Raw genomic sequence first — 24,018 nt, 5'->3', positions numbered from 1 at the left:
AACTGCTCAATTTTTCAGGCAGTTCAACAATATATCAAGTCAACAAAAAGATTCTAAATAATACCTGTTATTAATAATCTTGCATTATATCATCCTAAACTTTACCTCAGTATAAATATACGTGCACTCAATATCTTATACCTCTTATTTTTATTATATACTTCATATAAAATATTCACTATCATTACATTTTTTCTTATTTTCAATTGTTTTTATGATCCCAATTTTTGTGTTATTATTTTTTTCTCCATTTTTTGGGTTGTTTTTTTTGTTCTTTGTTTTGACTTCTTATTTTCTTTCTCTGTTCTTTATCCTACATGAATTCGTTACTTTTTTGTGCATAAAGGAACCGGGGGAAAATTATAGAGGAATAGCTAAAAATGTGGTTGTAAATATTAAAACTATTTAAACCATAAATAAATCATTTATTACAAGGACACGGGTTACAAATAACTTTTCATTCAAACTGTTTAAATGGAGAGTAAGAAGATCATTTATTATAATTACATGCGTTATTGTATAACAAATTAATATGGTTTGAATCAAATATAACTAAACATCTGGCCTATTGGACCTATAAGTCACTGTAAAATATATATAAAGATATACATGTCTTCGGCATTGCATTTTTATACTGTAAAGACTGTACATACATGCTGTAAGAAAGTTTTTGAAGAGTTGCAGAACTGTTAGGGCATAAAACAATGCATATCACAGACTTAAAAAAAAGAAAAAGAAAATGTTTCAATCAATCTACGTAAAGATATCATTTTCATTTACATACGGAAAAAAATTGTAAACATAAAAAAATACTTCACATAAATATTTATCAATATGTCAAAATTTGCTATAGACTTGCAATGTACAATGGACATTCAATATTGTTATTTAATTTTTTGCATACATGAAGTAACAATATCGTTTCACAAAAGACGCTAAAATAATTTAGCTTCGACTTATTAAACATCAATATGATTATAAATATCTTTATAGATTCAATATATTTTGCTCACATGCTTACAAATTAAACTCATTTGTTGATTCGTTTCTTGTTTTTTGTAATTTTGCAAATCAAAAGAATATTTTTTCAATGCATATTCACCAAATGCCACTCTATTCCTTGGGCCAAACCAGTTTTAATTAAACCACAGTTTTGTTTGACTAATCAAAAATGTAACCATCTACCCATCCACCCCTAATTAAAAAAAAAAAGTTAAATCATTGCACACTAAAGTCAAGTAAATGGGGAAAATAATTCCCTTCTCAAACCTAAGAGTTCTGTCTTACAGGACTCGTAACTTACACAAAGCGCGCACTTGTAAACAATTGTCGGAAACCCACGACTTTGATGCGAGAATGGACGTGAATTTCGGACGACTACAGTATCCTCCTGTTGTCATTCATTTTATGAATATTCTTACAGTGTATACTTTACATGAGAACAGGCAATCACTATCTGGTGACAGAAAATATCTTCATTGGCCTGGTGAAGGAAAATATCTTCATTGACCTGGAACATCTTCCACCTGCGTTTTGATAAACATAACATTGTCCTTCACGAAACCACCGTTTCCTTGTAAACGGGACAGCGGTAGAAATAGGGGACACCCGCTAGCTATGTTCATGTCTGTTGTCGGCCGTTTGAATGACGAACTGTTGGGGTCTGTTCGAAACGAATCCCTGACAGGAGCCCCGCCGCTTTGATCGAAAACTGTAAAGATGACTCTCTTAGAAAAGGGCCATGTCAAAATTGCATCGTAGTCACCCCTCAAAATGGCGAAGAATATGGAAATATGTGTGTTTTTGCCCATGCCATCACCATTTGGGTATAACCTGTGGTAAAGAAAGAAAAAATGGCAATGAATAAAATTCCAAAACGAGGGAAAATAATGATAAAGACCAATAAACAACGTTTCTGTGAAACATTGCAATTTAATGATATTCTAGCAGGTATGCGATCTTTTGAATCGATCATTTCCGAGACATACCTGACACACATCTTGTAGCCATATTTAGACGTGTAAAATGGCGGGGAGAATAAACTAGTAACTGTTCCCGCCACAGCTTTCGCCCGTACTTCGCTCCAGTTTTCAATACGCCATACCAGTTCGCCATTGAAGGAACAATTATCCTTAGAGAGAACGTTTTGGGACAGTTGTGTCACTTGTACCTCGCTGTAGGCCAGTTTTCTCTCCAGCTCCTCAATTTTCTTTGCTTTTTCTTCGCAGTCTCTCTTTATAATTTCCATGTCTTTTTGACGGTCATCCAGAACATTGAGAACCCGCTCGATCTCACGGTGTAGGGTTGTTACGATTCCTTCGAATGTCCCCACTTTGATTTCGACCGCTGCGAATTTCTTGGCGTCAGTGTTGATTCCAGCTCCTTCCGCTGATTGTGCCTCATCGTAGCTAGGCAACCCGTTGGTGCCGCTCGCTCCATTTTGTTGCCTACCGTTACTGAGGGACATTGTTTGCTTCAATTGTTCAACATCCTCACCCAAATGCCGCAATTTTTCTCCGGTAATAGAGTTCGTTAGTTCTCTCAATTGGTCCATCATCTTTTCAATGTGAAAGCCAGGCTTTTCCTCAATGTGAGAAATAAATCGACGTCTTTCGACCTACATTTTAATGAAAACACTGTCAATATATATAACATATATAATAAGTTATCTGAAAGAATTTTACTATAAGAATTCAATAAACAAACACAAGTTTTGTATGTGTCGACAAACCTACCGCTTCACATCCTGCAATGCACTTCACTTTTTTATTTGGACACTCGGAATCTACATGTTCCTGAAACTGTAAACAATTGATTTTTGTAAAATATATGTGTTATTGCAGGTTATTTTTCAAAAGTTTTAGGATTCAGTGAGATACCCTATCGTTTATTTTCTGTCTTGCTATACATATGTACTTTAATGGCTACCTTGTCTCGTTGAATTTTCTTTTTGCCGCAGCTCTCGCAATTCATTGGATATTTTGGACATTCTTTGTTATGTTCCTGCGAATAGAAAGAAACTTGTGAGATAGGGATATAATAAACAATATTTTAAATTAAGGAACATTATTGATGCAATAATTCATTTTCATTTCATTTCCTACTGATTTTGAACAGATATTTTAAAAAATCGAATCTCTAAACTATATATATACAGATTTCGTTGGCATTTTTGTTAATATTTATTTACATGACTCTATCCTATACTGCGTTAGAGGTTTTTTTTTATAAAGTATCATAAAATATTGCTAAATTCTTTTATGACTATGACAAAAAATTCAAATCATTTTACCAGTATATGATAAAATATCTATGTGTGTATTTCCGATTTCTCATTAGGGTGCGTTTATAGCAAGTGCCCTTCAGTTGTCATATAAAGATTTCACTCTTTTCTTACAATATCCTTAAAATTCTTATTTTTATAAACAGCTTCCGTTTTTAGTCTATAGCTACCTCCAGTTGGTCTTGACTGGTACTTGTGGAGCAGTATTTGCACGTCACCGGTCGCTTGGGACAGTCTTTCTCTGCGTGACTTTTCACTCTGCTTACTTCTACTGATTCCCCACAGTTTGGACACGGTATAGGACGGAACTTACAGTCCTTCACGTGTTTCTTGAAAATAGTAACAGTTTTGGTTTATTTCATACAAAAGACCAACAATTAAAAATACATTTATACTCATCAATCTTACAATTTAAAATCTAATTGGTCGTCTAAAATTCATATTCAACAATTGGCAAATTAGAGATCTCTTGATGTCTTGGGTTATTTGATTTATGTTTGAATTGCAAGGTAGAAAAATACAACAAGTAGCCCGTAATCACCACCGGGATAATTATTTCTATTTGTTATGTAATACGGTATTTATCAGTTTGACAATTAAGCGGCATATTTTCTTTGCTTTCAAAAACTTCGGTTAGTAGTTCTTCATCTTATGAGACATGGCCTAGCTGAAGCACCGTACATTTCTTAGTTAAGCTTAATCAATATCTCAAAACATGAAATGGTTGATATATATTTATACCAAATGAAATTTTAACAAGGAGTAGAAGTGAAAAACAAATAATACATTCCATGTTTGATATATGTATAAAGGGCTTTCCAAATAACATCGAATACAATCATACTTTGGACCCAATTTTGCTTTAAGCTATTGGAATTATAAAAACGATATGGAATTAATTCGATTTTTTTCTGTAATAACCTAAGCTTGAACTTGATGAATAAAGACACGATACCTCGAAATCACGAAATTTCCCGGTCCATGGACAACCCAGATTGGAACAGTTGGATTCCATACTGAACATTTCCCTACGTAGTGCATTGTCAGGGAAAAGCTGTAACAAAAGCGGTGTTGCTATTTTAGGGAATTTGGAAAGACAATTTATATAGTAATATATTCCGTTTTTATAATTTCTGTAATTAAAAAGAGGACCAGTTCTTGAGATTGTCGGATCAACGTCAAACACAACTTTCCGTGGATCTAGAATCAATATCATAAACTCTAATTCATTATGCCTGTTTCTTTGTTGTCTTCGAACACTACTTGGACCAGTTTGGATATTCTTGAATGACGTATTTACTTTTGACCTACGTATATCAAATTGACATTTGGAGCGCCAAATTCACAAAAAGGAGCTAAACATAGTTTTACAGTCGATAAGCTAGGTTTATCGGTTGTAAACTGTTATTTACTGACAGAAAATATATACATATATTATATTTCACGTCTGTAAACCATAGTGAACGTGATTATCTATTTATGACTATATTTAACACTAAAAACAACCATTTGCATGTGAAACGAATGATTAACAACTCTTAATCATAGTTAACAAATGTAAATTACATAGTTTTAAGATGTGAATCTATATTAAATTTTATCAGCAAAATTTTTTGTCAACACTTATTTTAAGAGAGAAAAATTTTGCGGTTCGTATACTATACATATATTGTAGCTATGTTTAGTTCATTTTTTTTAAAATATATAAAATAAATATATATCATAGTTGAAATTCGGGAGTCCTGTACATAATGATATTCATTGTTTGTTTGTTGTATACCTGTTCTTTCCTGATTATACTGTAGTCTTCATTGTCCACACCCTCCTCTATACATGAATTGCATTGAACCTGGCTACCAGAGCTGAATAAATAATTTCATACTTGAATAGATCGTTAAAGAGTGCAAAAGAAGAATAAATATATGAACATATAGAAGATAATAACTGAATCCAAAATAACAAAATATAAATACATTAATTTTGTATCCATACAATTAATAGTTATGGTTATTTGTGGACAGAACCCCTCCATAACCCCTACCCCTAATTCTACCCCCGGGATAGTTTTAATCTCCGTTTGGTATAGAAATTCCTTTAAAAATTAACCCCCAAAAAATGATTTAATATGTAAAATTATCCCCAACCTGCATTTTTATACGCAGGGGGGGGGGGGGGGTATGGGGTGGTTGGGTTTACATATATATCTATTAGTTCAGTTATTTGGAAAGGGACTAGGTGTGCACATGCTCTGGAGGTCTAAATCTTTGGGGTGGATGGAAGTGGAGAGAGGGGGTCCTGCCATCAGGCACATTTGGGTTTTTCAAACTATATATACCCTCACCTTATTATGGCTGAAATACACTCTCTGCAAAACCTGTGTCCACAGTAGCTCTGGACTGGGTCTCGTAGAACTCTATTGCATGCGTTGCACAAAACTTTTAAATCAAACCCTTTTTTAAATATCTCAGTTGGATATCCTCCCACTGGCAGTCCAACTTCCGACATTTTGGAGTAACTGAAACGAGGAAGTGTATCTACAGGTTTTTTTAAATTCACATCTATAATATTGCGAGTCCGAATTTAAATATCTGACGTTTTCCTTGCTTTATTAAAGATTTTGATATTTTACTACTTCCTGGCATGTAAAATATCAAAATCGTAAAAAAAGCCAGGAAAACGTCAGATATTTCGGACTGATATACATATAATCGATTTGATCGAATTACAGTTCTCTACAATTATACATGTATACCGGAGAGAGAGAGAGAGAGAGAGAGAGAGAGAGAGAGAGAGAGAGAGTATGATTGGGTATGATTGAGTAAAAAATAAACATGTAATGTTTTATGATGGTCTGCTGATGATTAAAAAACAAAAAAACAACAGCCCCATACTCTCACATATGTACAACAGATTTACCTTACTGTTTCATCTATGCACATTTGATGAAACTCCCTTAATCTTTTCCTAGCAATGACTGGGTTCTAAAATTAACTTGCTAATGGGAGTGTTCCTATAAATAAAAAAAAAAATTGTAACTAGAAAATCTAAAATTAACCATGAAAGTTCCCATGCCTATTAATAGAAATAACGATCGGGATCGATGTACAGAGAAAAAATATAATGGCTGCCGAGAGTGAGAAACCTTTGGACACTAAAACGAGGGATGCTTTAACTGAGGGTCTAATTGATTTGCTGAAACCATCTGTAGAAGAAATTGATGACAGAGTCCGAACAGTCCGGTATTCACATTGTTCTGTTATTCATTCTGAATGTAACCTAAAAAGGGGGCGGGGCTACACATGCATCAACATCTTTCTTTGTATTTATTATCATGCTAATGCTAAGACATTGTCTTTCGTGTAAGCTGATAATGAAACTTCCAGATTTTACCACACTAAACTTTCCCCTAAACAATAGTAAAAAAGAACAAATCTACCATTATGAAACAGCTTTGAAATAAGATTGATATGAATTTTTTATTGATCTGCATATACATGTACATGTACAGGTTGTTGATTTTTTTTACAGAGAGAGTCAAGTTGAGCTTCGCCAACACATCGATAGCTTAGCTGATGGTAATGTGTGTCAATCTTTAAATTTATATACTAAAATTATTTAATCAATATTGCCCACGCCACTGTAATTTCTTGTTCATTGGACATTCTGTGATAAAGGATACGAGAGGGCGAGCGATAATAAAATCATTATTTTTTGTAGGCAACATTTTTAGGCGGTACATAAATTTGAGCAGACAGTTATATTTCTTCTACTTGTTTCTGATTTATAAATTTAAACTACCTGTATTTAAAATGCAAAAAATAGAGCAGAAATATAATAGAAAACAGCACAGAATTTCCTTGATGCTGAAAATTAATAATAATATTATTTGTATAGCTTTATTTAAACACGAGAGCACGGGGTCCGACGAACAAGAAATCACATTGGTGTGGCCATATGATTTCTTTGTATTCAAAACAAAGAAAGTATATATTGATTAAATAAATGTATATTTTTGTAAATATAATATGCAGCAATGCACTCTTAGATTGAACATTTGTTCATTTAACTTGTAAGCATTTACTAGTCTTTGAGCAAAACTATATGTTAAGCCATTTTAATAAGAGCTTGGATTTCAATCGTTTGTGTCAATAAAACTCTGATTAGATGGAGGCAGCACCTAATATTCCCCAACCATTCAGTCAATGGGTAATAGATACTGGTATGAATATACATGTATTCAATGCAACAAGACTTGTTTGACTTCATCCAGGGTTGTATATTTCAGTTGAAACAGTGTCAATTTAACACAATAGACAGGTTTTTGATTAATGATTTGACAGGAATGATATTAAGCATAAGATTTCAAAAAGGATCTGTTTCATGTACAAATGTACTATAATATATTTACATAGGTCTTATACCACAAATCCCATTATAGTAAAGGAATCATCATTGTTCATGGGGGGACCAATGTTTGTGGCTTTCGTGGGTAATCCTTGCCCACAATTTTACATTCCCACGAACGTAACATATGCAACCATATGTTTAATATTAAATTATATGCTACCAACGAAATCACGACCCCATGAACCAAGAAAATTTTGCCTACCCATGAACATTGACCCCCATGAATAATAATTATTCCACAGTATTCAGTGCCTTTGATCATTTTTTGTTGTCAATCTATTTAACTTAAAGTAAATCCACCCTCCTGTGACGTCATTCATTTTACATAAACCATAAATTCATTAAAATTCTTGCAAGTAGATTTGTAATTTCTATGTTATGAAAGGTGCATATCAAAAAAACTCAAATCATTGTTTACTTGGAGATATTTAATAAGCGTTTTTCTTCCTTATATTCGACATAATTCAATAATGACAAAGGGAAATAACTCTTTTCTACTTTTCTCTAAGTGATATATCTAAATGCATTAATTTTTCAAATGTAAACAATTTTTTTCTTTTTTTTAATTTTTTTTGATTAATTCTAGTTTTCTGGCAAAGTAAGCAATAAAATTTAAATAGACAAACAAGTATCCATCCACTTATATATAGTTTTTAAACAAAAGAAAGTGTGATTTTCAGATGATAATTTCAGCCTTTGGTTTTTATTACCTTACATCTTAAATAGTATGGATACATATATATTTTATTTATTTTTTGATGAAATTCAAGTCCAATAAGTTAAAAAAAAGTTAAGTTTTTAACTTTGAACCCATGATTTTATCGGTACGGAGTTACCTTAATACTGAGTGGTATTGAACAGTTAGGATATTATTAATAATATGATTTAATATAATATTACTGGCACATTGTTTACTTTCCAGTCGGTGAATCTTAGAACTTACATATGTTGTACCTAAAAGTAGGTCCCTATAGCCTTTGTTTTCCTTTTTGTTTTTATGGATTATCAATTTTGAGAAATTTGGCCAGTTCTACAGTCTTTCAGAAAAGCATTTCTAGGCCTGTGTGCCTTTTGTTTCATTTGTATAAAAGTAATTTTAAAAAAGTTGTTTCAGAAATGTACAGAACTGGTGTCTAATGTAAGATGCATGACCAAATGGATTTACAATACAGAATAGTGTGGAAAGGTTTCTTACTGATTTTCTCTGATTTTTGTAATGCTGTTGGCCTTAGATCTGAAGAGGATCGCTGAGCAGCAGGCTGTACCAGTGGATCTGGAGCCTTACGTAAAGAAGCTGAACAGTTCCAGGAGACGAGTGATGCTGGTCAATAATATCTTACAGAATGTCCAGGTATATCAGCATTTCTTACAAAATGTCCAGGTATATCAGCATTTCAGTTAGGTATATTTTACGGAATGTACAGAGGCATATTCATCAGAGTGGGTGCTTGCAAGCGAACTCCAAAATTCTCTACACATGCAACACAAATTTTGGCGAGCACTCACAAGTACTCACTCTGCTGAACATGCCTCAAGTACATGTATATCAGCATTTAATTTCAGTTTTAATCCTTTGCATTCAGCACTCATTTGAAATGTTTGTTATTAAATGAAATAGCCCACTTAGATAAAAGAAATCTTGATGAATATTTTAAAAATGATTTTTAGATTTATTTTATTCACTTTTATGATCTAAAACTTCAGTAGAAGATGTACTGTATGCATATCCTTGAAGATGAGTGTATTAATGCTTACCCCATTTTATTTTTCACCCCTTTCACTCTTGAGTCTTGTCAGCTGGCAAATTTTAAACTGTGACAGTCTTATTTAGAATTCCAACTGGGCCAGTTTAAAATGTGTCAAAATCTTTTGCAAGTGTAGAAGAGCAAAAATAAACTTGGGGCAAAAATATCCCTGTATATGACATTGATTTCTTTTCCCTCAATTACAGGAAAGACTAAACAAACTTAACAACCATGTCGTGAAAGAAACAGCAAAGAGGAAGGCTACACTGGATCCAACTTGATGCATAACTCTGGATATAAGAAAATATTTTAGTGTTGTTATCTGTTTTGTTCGAACAATTATTCATATATTTGTAAAATATTTGTTATCCACATACATGTAAATGCATCTATGATCATTAAAATAAATCGATATCTGAATATGTATGATTTATTTGGGTTAATTTAATGCTTCTACTATATTATATATTACATTTAGCTGTGTATTCTATTTAGTGAATATGGCTGAATTAATGCAGCTTCCTTTAAATCAAGTACAGCACTATATGTCACAATGGTACATGGCAGATCCCCTGGAACTACTTGCACACATTCAAATTTAGGTTTGCACAACAAAAGTTACAAGCTTAAAATATGATTCAAAAACAACATGACTGCATGGATATTGAAATAAAAAATTCTAAAAATAAGTTAGCATGACCCTCTTTCGGATTATGACGCACTTTCTGCTGAAGATTAATCATTGGACCAGAATTAATTGTAATTATTTAAGCTTAATTTCAAGTTATATAAAAGCTGAAAAGCTAAGAAAACAACTCAATTGTTTAGTAATATTCTAATCCTGAATTTGTTTTAACTTTGGTATTAAAAAGAATTCCCTCATGCTCATCCTTTCTCCAACAAACTTTGGGTGAAGCATAATTCTGATGAAGCCAATTAAGGGGAGTGAAAGAATTGGACAGGGTTTAACACAGAGGTTTGCTATGATCTTTTCTTAAGACCTAGAAATGTTCAAGGTCAGTGCAATCTGTTACATGTACCTACATGCTGTCTTTTGGTGAAGTCCAAGATAGATTGGGCCAAGGACAGAACATGGTCCAGACAAAAATTTTTTTTTTCAGTAATCTGCTTTGATCTGAAGTTATGACATAGAAATTTGGTTCAAAGTCAGTAAGTACATTTTACCTTCAAGCAGTCTTTTGGTTAAGTCTGAGCAAGATTGAGCCAAGGGGAGAGAAACAAGAGGCCCATGGGCCACATCACTCACTTGAACAACAGTTCATTGCATCATTTTATTTTAGTATTTTAGAATGCTTGCATAGTAATTGTAGCATTGTAGTTCTTAAAAAGAAGATTTTTAAACATTATCCCTTTATTTTTTCTAGTACTGTTTGTTAAATTTTGAACTTCTTTTGGGGGCCCAAGTATTAGTGCAGGGGTCACGATTTTAACAATTTAGAATCTGCATTATAGTAAGATGCTTGCATAGTTATATCACAAACTGTAACAATGCAGTTCTTGAGAAGGAGATTATGAAACATTTTCCCAATATCTTTCTATGTTAAACTTTGAACCCCTCTTTGGGGACCCAGTTTTTAATACAGGGGGGGGTGGGGGGGGGGGGGGGGGGGGGGGGGGGGGGGTCACAATTTTAACAATATAAAATCTTACTATTTATACAAGCTTTGGTGTAAATATTTTTAATTGGTTTTCAGTGGTTTTAAAGAAGAAGTCAATAATGTGAAAAGTTTAGGGACAGAGGGACAATGGACAACGGTCGACAACGGATGATCAGAAAAGCTCACTTGAACCTTTGGCTAAAGAAGACTCCAAAATGAATTAAGAGATCTGCTATGATCTTTAACTAGATCTAGTCATTTGGTCACTGCACATTCTTTAAACATTAAATCAAATTCTGATTCTGAAGTTCCAAATGTAAACAAGAGGCCCAGGGACCACATCGCTCACCTGAGCAACAATTGCCTTAATTCTGATCAAATTAGCATTAAAGTATCAAAATATCTTGACAACTAAGTACAATAGATCTTGCTAAAAATATGAAAATCTGCCAATTTTTATCCACCTCTTTTTTTTGGTAAATACCAAGCCCTTTTTGTTGTTGTACCTGTAAGAAGATTTTTCTCTATTCCTATATACCCCCCCCCCCCCCCCCCCCCCCCCAATTTCATGGCCCCACTTTTCTCTCGGGAATCATGGTTTCATCAAACTTAAATCTGCATAACTTGTGCTTTCACACAAAGTACTGAGTTTTGGACCGAAAACTTTCCCAGAATATTTTTAAAGATTTTCTCTATATATTCCTATGTAAAAATTCAAACCGCCATCACGGCTCCGTCCTATCACTAGGAACTGTGATTTTGCAAACTTGAATTTACACTACCCGAGGATGCCTCAACACAAGTTTAAGCTTTTTCTGGCCAAATAGTCTTTAAAAAGAAGATTTTTAAAGATTTTCTCAATATATTCCTATGTAAAAATTCATCCCCCATTGTGGCCTCACCATACCCCTGGACTTTAAACAAACTTGAATCTATACGATCTGGGGATGCTTCCACTCAAATTTGAGCTTTCCTGGCTTAATAGTTTTTGAGAAGAAGATTTTTCAAGATTTTCTCCATATATAAAAATTTATCCCCCATTGTGGCCCCGCCCAACCCCCAGGGACCATGATTTGAACAAACTTGAATCTACATTATCTGGGGATAGTTACAAGCCAATTTGAGCTTTCTTGGCCAAATAGTTTTTAAAAGAATTTTTTTTCATATATTTTCTCTATATATTTCTGTATAAAAATTAACCCCATAATTGTGGCCCCACCCTACCCCCGGGGACCATGATTTGAACAAACTTTAATCTACACTACCTGAGGATGCTTCCATTTTAATTTGAGCTTTTCTGGCCTAATAGTTTTTGAGAAGAAGATTTTTAAAGATTTTCTCTATATATTCCTATGTAAAACTTGATCCCTCCATTGTGGCCCCATCCTACCCCCGGTTACCATGATTTGAATAAACTTGAATTTACACTATCTGAGGATGCTTCCACTCAAATTTGAGCTTTCCTGGCTTAATAGTTTTTGAGAAAAAGATTTTTAAAGATTTTCTCTATATATTCCTATGTAAAACTAGATCCCCCCATTGTGGCCCCACCCTACCCCAAGGTACTATGATTTGTACAAACTTGAATCTACACTACCTGAGGATGCTTCCATTTTAATTAGAGCTTTTCTGGCCTAATAGATTTTGAGAAGAAGATTTTTAAAGATTTTTTCTATATATTACTATGTAAAACATGATCCCCCTATTGTGGCCCCACCCTACCCCCCGGGACCATGATTTGAACAAGCTTGAACCTACACTACCTGAGGATGCCTCCACACAAGTTTTTGAGAAGAAGATTTTTTAAAAGTACCAACAAATTTTCAATAATTCTCAATTATCTCCCCTTTAAAAAGGGCGTGGCCCTTCATTTGAACAAACTTGAATCCCCTTCACCTAGTGGTGCTTTGTGCTAAATTTGGTTGAAATCTGCCCAGTGGTTCTTGAGAAGAAGATGAAAATGTGAAAAGTTTACAACGACGACGACAACGACAGACAACGGACAAATTGTGATCAGAAAAGCCTTTGGCTCAGGTGAGCTAAAAAACCCCAAAACAATTCAAGTGCTGAAATATATATTTTATTTTACTACATAGCACATTATACATTCAATAATCAGATTCTTGTAAACATACAATAGGGAATACAAACTTATATACTGGTGCCCATTAGAATGTCAGGTACACTGACTTGTTGTGAGAGATAAACAAAGATTTAGATATAACAATATATACTGGAAATCCTCAGAGAATTCATGTATGTAGTGGGGAAGGGAATTGAACATGCACAACATTAAAACAGAATTTCTTGTACATGAGCAATCAATAATACAGGATTAAAATTCTGAAAAATACAATACACATGTATTAAAGAATAATTGTGGTTTTACAGGTAAAACTTTTTTTGGGGGTGATATGTATAAAACATCAGATCATACTTTCTCTTTGGAATGCCTAGATGAGCAAAAAATAGTATACCTGACATGTATAAACATAAAATAAACAGATCAAAGTTAACCTAAAAGTGTTTACAAAAATATATTGTGTATTTTAAACCAAAATTCTTATACAATACAATTGTACTTATTGCTAGTTTATAAACTGCATGAATATTTCGTACCAGAAACCCTCATAAACCTCTTATATGTTCAGATATTAATACACTGCAAGTCAAATAGTATATCCAGTTATATCCCATTTTTTTTCAAAATGGTTGGTTGAGAAGAAATTCACAACATAAAATTTTTCCGAGAAGTGTGGATATTCAATTCTCTTTAGAAACGGGCATGAACAACTCTCGAATCTTGCAGATATTAATTGAATGCAATAAAATAATACTTGATTTACAGTAAATTTTAAATACTGGGCAATGTATCTTCACATATAGAAAAAAAAAACCAATTTATAAAAAAACCAGAATTGTTTCCGATATGCATACATGTTCTTCTCTTCTTTCTTTAAGCTAACGTTAATATTACACTTCTACCTCTACTGACATTGTTTTTTTCTACATACAAACAACATACAATGTGTGATTATACATTTAACAAGAAGTACACACATTTTTGGAATTCTGAAAAAAATAAAACATTCAATAAAAATTTACCCTAACAGTCTCAAATGGAATTCTGCAATTTTACACCAACAATCTCTGTATACAGAGTTGTATGAAAAATTTATCAATCAAGATTGTCTTTGCACAAATAACAGGAAATCAATGATTTAAGATTAACTCAACGTGTAAGTATCTGTAGATCAACTATATCATTAATAACCCTTAACAATAAAATTAACAAGTGTATATTTAAAAAAAATGAACTGGTTATCAACAAATGTTCATTAACATTTATGCATTAAATGCATGACTTTGGAACAACAATAATCATTCAAATGATTATATGTACAAGAAAAAAAACCCACTGTATTTTACATGTATCACTATTGAATTAATTCCACTCACTTTATCTCAAGAAATTGTACACTGGTTATGAATTTATAACAGAGGATTTTAAACACATTAACAGGTTATCAACCATAAGGACAAGTGAAGTGGAAAAGGATTTCAAGTAATACTGTTTACATCACAATACCAAATACTGATCCTTAACTAGAGTCTCTAATTAGTCAGAAACTACATTATCTGCTGTAGATCAGAAACAAAACATCATCATGCATCTATAGATAAAACAATACATTCATGTAAAAGGCTGTATTCTTATTTTCAGTTTAATTGACTCTGAACAGTACTTGTAAATGACAGGGCAGCCATGCAAAATTGCTGTATTAAATATATTTACTGACAGAAAAAGAAATTATCTAGAATGACTAATACTTGAAATAATGTTTTCATTTTTTCTCTTTCAAGCCAAAGAAAATTATATGATATTTAAATAAAGACTTTAGTCAGATGTTAGTGTGAGATATATAACAAAATACAGACTTTGACATCAAGAATGTACATTTTTGTATTTATATAATTAATCAAAAACACAAAACACAAGTAAATTGAGGACTGGGGGTCAGATCACTAACTAGATTTGTGTCAAAACAAAAACATAGACACTCATTCTCACTTAAAACTAATTCATCACTTCCTTATTTCTCAATTTGATTTAGCCCATCTAATCAATCTGCTTTCCCAAGAGTAATCATTTTGAATTTCTTTTTAAACACAACTGAATACAGTCTACTTTCGACTCACTAAGCCATTGAAAAGACATATATATGTTTAAATTGATAGAAAGAAAATTAAACTAAAATTACACAGAAAATGAACTACATTTGGCATTAACCTCTTATAGGCTCTAGCACTAATAGGACTAGCATGGGATGTTTCTGTTCATCTGCTAGAAATTCAGAGTCTGGATTTGGGTTTCCTAGCTATTGTTGCATTAATGTTTCCTGATGGCTTATCAGTGGGCATATACACCTGTAAGATAATTTACATAAGAGATCAAACTGAGACAAATGATTGAAAAACAAAAGTCAATATAAATATCAAAACCAGACTATAAAAATGTACGAAAACTTCTTTTTACTTGATCATACATGTATTACAATTGTATTATAAAATTCAAGAACAATGACATCTATCTAACACTACTGTAGATTCCTTATTTTATGCAAGTACTTAATTCTGCGATCCTGCTGTTTTGAATAAAAACAAGAGAATTAATATAAAATCTCAAATGCAATTTAATATTCTTGTGTTTCGATACAAACTGCAGAGTTTTTATCTTAATCTCTTATCATTCTTAACCTTAAAAAAATAAAAGCAAGATTTTAATATTCACAAGGGGTACTTCTCACTATTTTACGCGGATATTAATTCCTCATGTTTAATCAGAAATCTAAAGTACTCATGTGCAACTAAATTTGACTTGTTGACAATCACAAATGATTCAGTATAAACCTTACATTGTCATCATTTCTCACAAAATCAATCTTTGGAAATCTGTTGTAGTCTACTCCAAAGTAGTGCACATTTGGCAGATTTATGTAGACTTTTTCCACCTGAAAAAAAAGATAAAATACTTCGCAATGAGAAATCAAGCAAAAGTCACAGCATAATCTTTGTAAATTAAAAAAAAAAAATTTGATTACTGGGTTGTCTGCTTACCTCTGGCATTTTCTCAAGAACTTTCTGGGCGGTAAGGTAGAGGGTGTTCTGTACTGAGGGAGAGTACTCTCCCCTGTCAGCTGGGCCAGCAAAGATTTCTAGAATAATGCTTTTGACTCCCTCCCTGAAAATAAAGCCAAATCTAAGTTTTATCTTAAATCAAATTGTAAGAAAATTCACTTGATATACTGTACCTTGATATAACCTTGTAAAGACTATTGATCTAAGAATTGTAAACTGCCATCTACAGTACCAGTATTATTTCAGCTTAAATGTTGTCTATTTTCCCTCTCTATGAACAACATGATACACAAAAGGCTGGGTATAAAAATTCTCTACATTTTTCCTCTTTTGAATATTTGGAATATTCTTGAAAACCAGATGGTTTCTCACCAGGCCCTTTCAAAGTTGACAGCTGATGTGTTGTACCACCATTTACACTGGACGATGGTACAGAACAGGCGGTCGTCAGCATCGGGCAGAGTTCTGAACTCGTCAGAGACAAAGTTCTTGAATGCTGACTGTGTGGTCTTCATTACCTTCATACCACTTAGGGCTGTCCATATGGTAGGCCTCTCTATATATACACAATTAAACAGAGTCCTACTTAATAAAACAATGTCCTTCTTAATTAGCCACAACATGTTTAAATCACTGGTATTAAAACAAATAATTACATATTAAAGTTTTTAAAGACCTTATAAAGGTTCACTTTTTGTATTTAAAATGTTTGAATATATACCGGTGTATGTATTGAGTACCGGTCAGTATATGATAACTTTATATCTAAAGCAGCATTCACTCAATATTAACTTTTTTGAAAATCTTATCCTTGAAATCCTTCTTTAATTCTATAAGATATCCCCACTAGTCTCTACCATTTTGTCCCAAATCCCCAGTAACATAAGCCCCCATAAAGTGTTACATACCATCCCTATATTGCTCTACTTCACACACATGCTTGGCTTCATGACTCAGAAGGAAAGCATGAACATGCTGTTGGCCTCCCTAGATTACAAAAGGCACAGTAAAACACTGTTTATTGCATGCAAAATAAATCAAAATAAGCAAATAAATAAATAAAGGCAATCCCTACTCTCTGTGTTATGTTCATCAACTTATATAATTCTTTTTTCTTGTATTAAAAATATCAAAGAAAAAAGTTAACTTGTTTACACTAGTACATTACCACCTTTCTGAATTTAAGCAAGCAAAGCATTGGATCAAAATTCATATTCAGTTTGATATTAGTCTAATATTATTAGATCATGCCAATAGACAACATTCCATGTACCGGTATTTAAAACTGAAAACAATGTGCATGCTGTAGTACATGTCATGCAATGTCACACAGTGACATTCTAATAACAATAACAATCAATATAATCATCAAAGCAGTCCGATTAAAACCACCCCCTTCTTCTTACACTTGTCAGGGTCTGACAGGTATCAATAGGAGGTCATCTTCACATGACCTTTACTTCTGACCCATCAAGAAGAGCTTTCACTGCTTTAGAAAATCTATTGGAACCCTTCACAAGGAGACAGAAAAATTAATTCATGCATGTATTCTATGTAACATCCAGTATTCAAGACTTAAACATCTCATAAAACAAATAAAATTATGTACTAACACTATGTAATTGGTTGGGGTACATTTAGATTATATTTAAATGTAGAGGTTGTGTAAAGACGACCTTAAATTATCAATACCTGTCAGACCCTGGTGAGTGTAAGGAAAAGGGGATGGTCTTATCAGACTGTCATTAAAACAGTAAGTATAAAAAGCAAGTTGTTCAAACTTACAATCTCCATGCGTTTCCATGGTGCCTCTTCTATGTAGACCTTTGCTCTTGTTACATGGCGATATTTTCTTAGAAAATGCTCACACAGTTGCAAGGCAAATCTCTCCGCACTTTTCACCTAACAGTGGAAAAAATAAGGAGTTGTATGTTATGACTCATGAATAAACTATAAAAGACATACATGCTTATTGTATATTTAGTTGTAACTAGAATATAATTCGTTCTGATAATATTATTATTTCAGTGTCGTCAAATTGTAAGTGTATATGAATACAGGTACCAGTACATTTTTATTAGCTTTGGCATCATCACAAACCAATAGGTGATCCTCCTCTATACATACCCCATGTTGTTTAGCCATAACATATACTGTATTTTTCTGGGAGTCAGTAGCTATGATGTCACTGTTATCACCATGCGTATAGTCCTTGACATTGTTCAAGGTCAACTCTGTGCTGACCTCTAGCTCCTTGACAAAATGAATGTCTCCATCTCTTCGAAGATACAAGAGCTTAACATAATTCTTTCCATATCCAGTGAACTTAAATTCAGTTTGAATAACAGATTCTGATGCCATCTGAAAGAAAAAAAACAAGAAATCTGTAAGCCATTGCTCACAAACGATCCCCCTGCTCTGATGTGAATATACAAAATAACAATATCAACATTTAACAGAAAGTTAATATTGAATTAACAGTTGCGGAGAAAAATGCAACAGAAATTTGTAGTGGACAGACAGACACAACAGGGTAACCCCCTCTCCTTTAAATTGGGGGTATAAATATGTTTGATATAATTACAATGATGTCTTTTCTTTATTTGTGATAAGATTATTTTAAATACTGAGTGGTAAAACTATAAATTGGACAACAGTTTTCATATCAGATAATGTCAAAAGAAAAAGGACTTGATTTTTTAATTCACATTCTTTTAGTACATGTATTACACTCCATAGCTCCGGCGTAATTTTCACCTTGTCTTGCATGATCACAAGGGCATTACAAATATCTTGAAGTTCTAAATGCCTGAATGAATAAAGCTGGCATATGATAAAATACTGAGAAGAGAATTGATAAGAAAATGTTGGTGCCCTTCACCCCAAAATTGCTACTGTCTGCAAAACTATGCCTATTTGGGAACAAAGATCTGTAAAACATACAGTGTGTTTGCTCATGGATCCCTGATAAGCTTGCAGGTAACACACTGACCTTCTTTGACTATCACACAATGTTCAGAAGGTCTAGTCTAAAGCCATGTAGTCCCCCCCCCCCCACCACCTTCATTTTTGATGAAAAATTCACCATCCTTTATATGACCTTTTTTTAAATATGTATACCAGACAAGTATATATTTATTACAATATCAAATAAACAGGAACACAATATTTTAACTCCTGCAGTGCATGGAAATATATTAACTGTAAATTTGATTATCCAAGGCAAACTCAGTATCATAAGAAAATCTATGGTCAGACTGGGAACTCAGACTATGTCATCAAGTGCTCTACAAGTAAAATACTGAAGGCTAATATAAAGGATATGCTACTGCTTAATCCCATTATGTTTATTGACATAATAATTAAAATATGTTTCCACCAAATCAAGTACTTGCTAGTCATATCCTTGTAAACATCCCACTTAAAATCTACATGTAGTTTACATGTAGTAATTATTGATAGAAATTAAATATGAAACTACTTCTTCATGAAGACTTAATTATGATAGAATTTTGGCAATACATTGTAATTTAAACTGTTCCATTCCCCAGGTCTAACAGAACAGAACATTTTCTAGATTATTAAATTCAAATGAAACTGAATTCAATTTATTCAATTAAATTTAAGAAACCTAAATAGAGCAAGATCAATTCCATTTTTGCAGTTACACAATAAAGAACATGGCGTAACTTCATCATTAATGTACAAAAATCATAAACAGGTGACATCTAATTGCCCAATTGCTACATGGATTTGCATCTGCAATTATTTAAAGCTGCACATGTCATCATTAGCACAACAGCTAATAAATATTGGCAAAGTGAAAATTTTTGTAAGAATTGTTTGGCTATAAAATTTGGATTTGCAACTTAAAAATTCATGCATGCAGGTCCAAACTTAGAATGTTCTATTGTTAAAATGACTGAGCGCAGCCTGGTCACTGTAAAATTATTCTTTCTAGTCCAAACTGGTTCTGAACAAATTATCAGCTACAAGTTATCTGCTTACCTGATAGTTTGGATATCTGCAATTTGCTAAACAATCCTATACACTATGTATTATTCACTTCAAAGAAAACAGTACATGTACATGGAGAATACAAGTGTGTGAGATCAATGTTTTCCTGTTCACCTCCTGTATTGGGGAAAGTGATATAACATGGTAAAAATAAAACCTTATTGACACTTGAAATAATATTTCTGATTTTTGTTTTATATGATAAAATTGAAGATAGACAAATGGAAATTCTCCAAACTCCACAGCATGTGATTTTTGAAATATAAAAAAGTTTATATATAAGTACTGAAGAAAATAATACAATAAACTTAAACAGTATGTACAGTGCTGTATAGTTTATATAAAATAAGATCTAAAATTACTCCTGATTTAATAATTTAGTTTTGGTTATAATTGTTGTTCATCGAATTGACTGACAAAAAGCTGACATGGCACTTTATTTACTGCATTTCCCAAGTCATAATCAAAAATGTTTTAATCTTGTGGAAACTGGACTGTTGTAGTTTCTCAAATTCTGCTTTCTATACCATTTTCTTCTCAGGCCTTACACTGTATCAATTAAGCTCCACACCAACTCAACCAAGGTAAAGCAATCAATAGGCCAAAAACTTGGGCCTTTTCATAAGATGACTAAATTGTACTAAATTCAAATGTTAGCGGTAATACCGTAAGTTGTTTTTGGTGCAAGTCATTGCGAAATTGGCAAATATAAGTATTCAAGTAAATTTACATTTGTGACAGTCAGACCGGTTAAATACTGGTGCAAGATAGCTCAGTTGGTAGAGCACCTGACTAGAGATCCAGGGGGCCCAAGTTCCAATCCTGGTCTGTTTTGTCATTATTTCTCCCATCCCATTACACATTATATTTGTCTTTTTCTAGGAGCTTTACAACTGTATTAAGGTGGCTGGATGGTCAATAAATTAACCTTCAGAACTGGGTAAAAAAAATTTGTATAGTTTAAAACTATTAGTTGGTATAGACAAAATCTGTATATTTTATATTTTTTCTATATTTTTTTATAAAAATAGAGTTTCTCTTCTAAAGGAGATTAATGCAGTCTTCAATGGCCACAACCATCAGTCTCTTAAGGTCAGACGACACGTTCCTCGAGAATCTTTTTTGTATCTCCTCGTAATAAAGAGTTCCAATAAAAAATATTAATTTTATAATTATTTTAAAATTGATTAAAATTTAATTGGATGAGGTTATGTGTCTAGATGGAGATAGGGTTCCATGATAGTGAATTTTGATGTGCTGTATATGTATTTATTTTTATATCAGCAATTCAAGTGTATTTTCAAGAAGATTATATAGGAGATTGCATACTCTAGTCTTTTGCAGAAATGCTTGGTAAGGTACCCTAATTTTTTGCAAGAAAGCTTGTCAAAATAGTAGTAAACCATCAACAAATTCCTGGAAAAAGTTATATAAAAGTGAGGAACGTGTCGTCTGACCTTAACTAAGCTCTGCTTTTCAGCTGACTTAAGCCATTGTACGTTAAATCAACAAGTTTAAAATAAAAAGTCAAGATCTACCGGCAGTTATTATAGCATTGAATCATGATTTTTTGAAGTATACACTCTCATAACTGCAGCGGTGTGTGCATACAAATTGAGTAACGCGCGTTATGAAAATTTGTATGCACACACCGCTGCAGTTATGAGAGTGTATACTTCAAAAAATCATGATTTAATGCTTATATTTACATTTTTTTTAACTTCTTGCCTTGTCTGCAAATGTGATTCATACCTTAAAATTCCTATCTTATCCTAAGGGTAAGTTAATATTAATGGAAGAGCCACAGTAACAGCCACAAGCGTGAACTTTGATTTTCGCTTGTGACGTTGCAGTTTACAGCGTTCAACGTTTGTGACGTCATAATAAAACTCGTCAATTTGACCTTTGACTACTTGTTGCATTTAGAGGCATTTAAACATCACGGAATTTAATGGAAAAACACAGTAGAATGTAAATATATGTAAATGAGTTTTAATAGACTGTTAGCCAAAGATGCGCTACATGCAGATCAATTATGATGTTTTTATTTTTCCTGAATTATTTTCCCATTACTTTGTGGCTTTAAAGGTATTAGGAACCTATAAATGAAAATTTTATTCTCTGATTAATTATCAATGGAAATGATCTGTTAATCTGGATTCTTTCATAAAGATTCAATTTTATTATTTTTATCAAATAAACATTTTCTGAGAGTCCCTAGGTAATTAAATCTTGATACGCTCAAACTTTAAAAATACTCATACTGTAATATATTTGTAACTATACTTTATTTATATTTCATTGGGAAATATGACACTTTAAAACGGTACACACAACAATCTTTCACTTTCTCATCATCTATTACACGACCGTCGTGTACGGACTTTCTAATGGCTTTTTACACGATTATCATGTACTTTTTAAACAATTTGGCATTATAACTGCTTTTTACACGATAGTCATGTAAGCATAATTCATGTTTAAAACAATTTGGCAATTGGCATTATATTTACTTAGAGAAATTAAGACCAGACACACGAACACACCAGACACACAGGCTTAAGTATTCTCTTTTGAGAAATGGACAAGCATAGCCTACATCCATGTGGATATACATGTAGGAGCTATGCCTGTCCACTTCTCAAAAGAGAATAAGGCTAAGTTGGTTTTTTTTTAAGCATGAATCCTTACGTGTAGACTTGCTTCTTTCGTTCATCAAATCTTCACCTGTTAACCTTTAGACAGCAACGAATAACAGAATGTTATGCCATAAGAGCCGTGAAATAACACAAGATACAACAATGAGTTATTACATAATATGCATGTCTACTGCAGTACTGTTTCAGTCAGTGTTTTGAGCATTGACACTTTTATAACAATTTCAAGCTCAAATTAGCCCTTAAAATGCGTTATCATACTTACTTTCAGTCAGTCGTTGCGTCTTTCTATAGTTCAACGCGATTACGTGACAATTTATACATTAGCTGTTCACCTCTCCACTGTTACTTTCAGTTTTCATGTAAGTCAAGGTCAACTAAACAAAACTGGCTCCTTTCGTTTTCATAATGCGCGGATCTAGAAAGAGGGGGGCCGAACCCCTGTAGAGGTAAAAGTTAAGAGATTAATCTTTAAATTTTCAGAATAGCTTGCCTTGGATAAAGATGTAGACATCAATCCACAACGAGACGCTCAAAACGTTGTAAACTATTATCCCCGAGTACCCAAACTCCGTCACCATAAGCAGAAAACCTCCCGCGTTTCTCTGTAAATTATTTTTTGTGGTTTTTATCATTTGCAATCACTAAATATAATCTGAAACAATATAATTTATAAAATTATTAACAAAAATATTTTTATTTTTATTCAAATAAGTCCTCTGAATACGACGTTTATCACACGTGCTATCATAACTTATGAACCTAACTCCGTCACCCACATGCTCTATGATATGGCAGGGAATAAAGAAACATTAACGATTTAGTTAAAGGGACTTGGACACGATTTAAGATCAAAAATTTTATTTTTATTTTTTATGTATAAAATGGTTTACTGGTGCATTTTAAATGATTGACCAAAATATTGAATGTTAAAGTCAAGTTACAAGCGAGATACAGAGGTAAGAATTGGTTGTTATGTAAACAAAGCTCGAGTCTTATAGTTGTTTACAGACAATGTAATTTAGAGACTTACCATTTCTTTGACAAAATAACAAGTAAAAACAATTTAAACTAATTCAGTATCTTCATAAATACTATTATCAACAAAAGAAAGATACATTTGATTGAAACTTACGCCAATACAACACATT

The 24,018-nt window shown here is 32.8% G+C and overlaps 3 protein-coding genes across 4 annotated transcripts; 1 reads left to right on the top strand and 2 right to left on the bottom strand.

Moving 5' to 3' along the window:
* Positions 1-858: 858 nt before the first annotated feature.
* Positions 859-23,438, bottom strand: LOC105344264 (TNF receptor-associated factor 2). Of its 2 annotated transcripts, XM_066075407.1 has the most exons (10): positions 23,434-23,438; positions 6,200-6,217; positions 5,625-5,798; positions 5,064-5,145; positions 4,239-4,337; positions 3,454-3,612; positions 2,929-3,003; positions 2,736-2,801; positions 1,989-2,617; positions 859-1,833 (listed from the first exon to the last, which is right to left on the bottom strand). In XM_066075407.1, exons 3-10 carry the CDS (start codon positions 5,786-5,788, stop codon positions 1,503-1,505), a joined length of 1,605 nt encoding a protein of 534 aa, XP_065931479.1. In that variant the 5' UTR covers positions 5,789-5,798; positions 6,200-6,217; positions 23,434-23,438; the 3' UTR covers positions 859-1,502. The 2 variants fall into 2 exon arrangements, with proteins under 2 accessions (XP_065931479.1, XP_034302657.2); XM_034446766.2 differs by lacking the exon at positions 23,434-23,438 and having other exon boundaries at positions 6,200-6,340.
* On the top strand, positions 6,362-9,857 carry LOC105344265 (SNARE-associated protein Snapin). Its single transcript, XM_066075409.1, has 4 exons — positions 6,362-6,522; positions 6,812-6,858; positions 8,923-9,041; positions 9,642-9,857. Exons 1-4 carry the CDS (start codon positions 6,404-6,406, stop codon positions 9,714-9,716), a joined length of 360 nt encoding a protein of 119 aa, XP_065931481.1. The 5' UTR covers positions 6,362-6,403; the 3' UTR covers positions 9,717-9,857.
* On the bottom strand, positions 13,113-23,283 carry LOC105344267 (uricase). The gene is made up of 8 exons (XM_034446764.2): positions 23,133-23,283; positions 18,321-18,554; positions 17,979-18,095; positions 17,102-17,180; positions 16,566-16,749; positions 16,173-16,296; positions 15,971-16,066; positions 13,113-15,482 (listed from the first exon to the last, which is right to left on the bottom strand). The coding sequence occupies exons 2-8, from the start codon at positions 18,552-18,554 to the stop codon at positions 15,408-15,410; spliced, it is 909 nt and encodes a 302-aa protein (XP_034302655.2). The 5' UTR covers positions 23,133-23,283; the 3' UTR covers positions 13,113-15,407.
* Positions 23,439-24,018: the final 580 nt, after the last annotated feature.

The sequence above is a fragment of the Magallana gigas genome, chromosome 2, assembly GCF_963853765.1.
Source record: "Magallana gigas chromosome 2, xbMagGiga1.1, whole genome shotgun sequence".
Classification (NCBI taxonomy): Eukaryota; Metazoa; Mollusca; class Bivalvia; order Ostreida; family Ostreidae; genus Magallana; species Magallana gigas.
The sequence above is the reverse complement of the archived record's forward strand: the minus strand, read 5'-3'. Positions and strand labels throughout refer to the sequence as shown.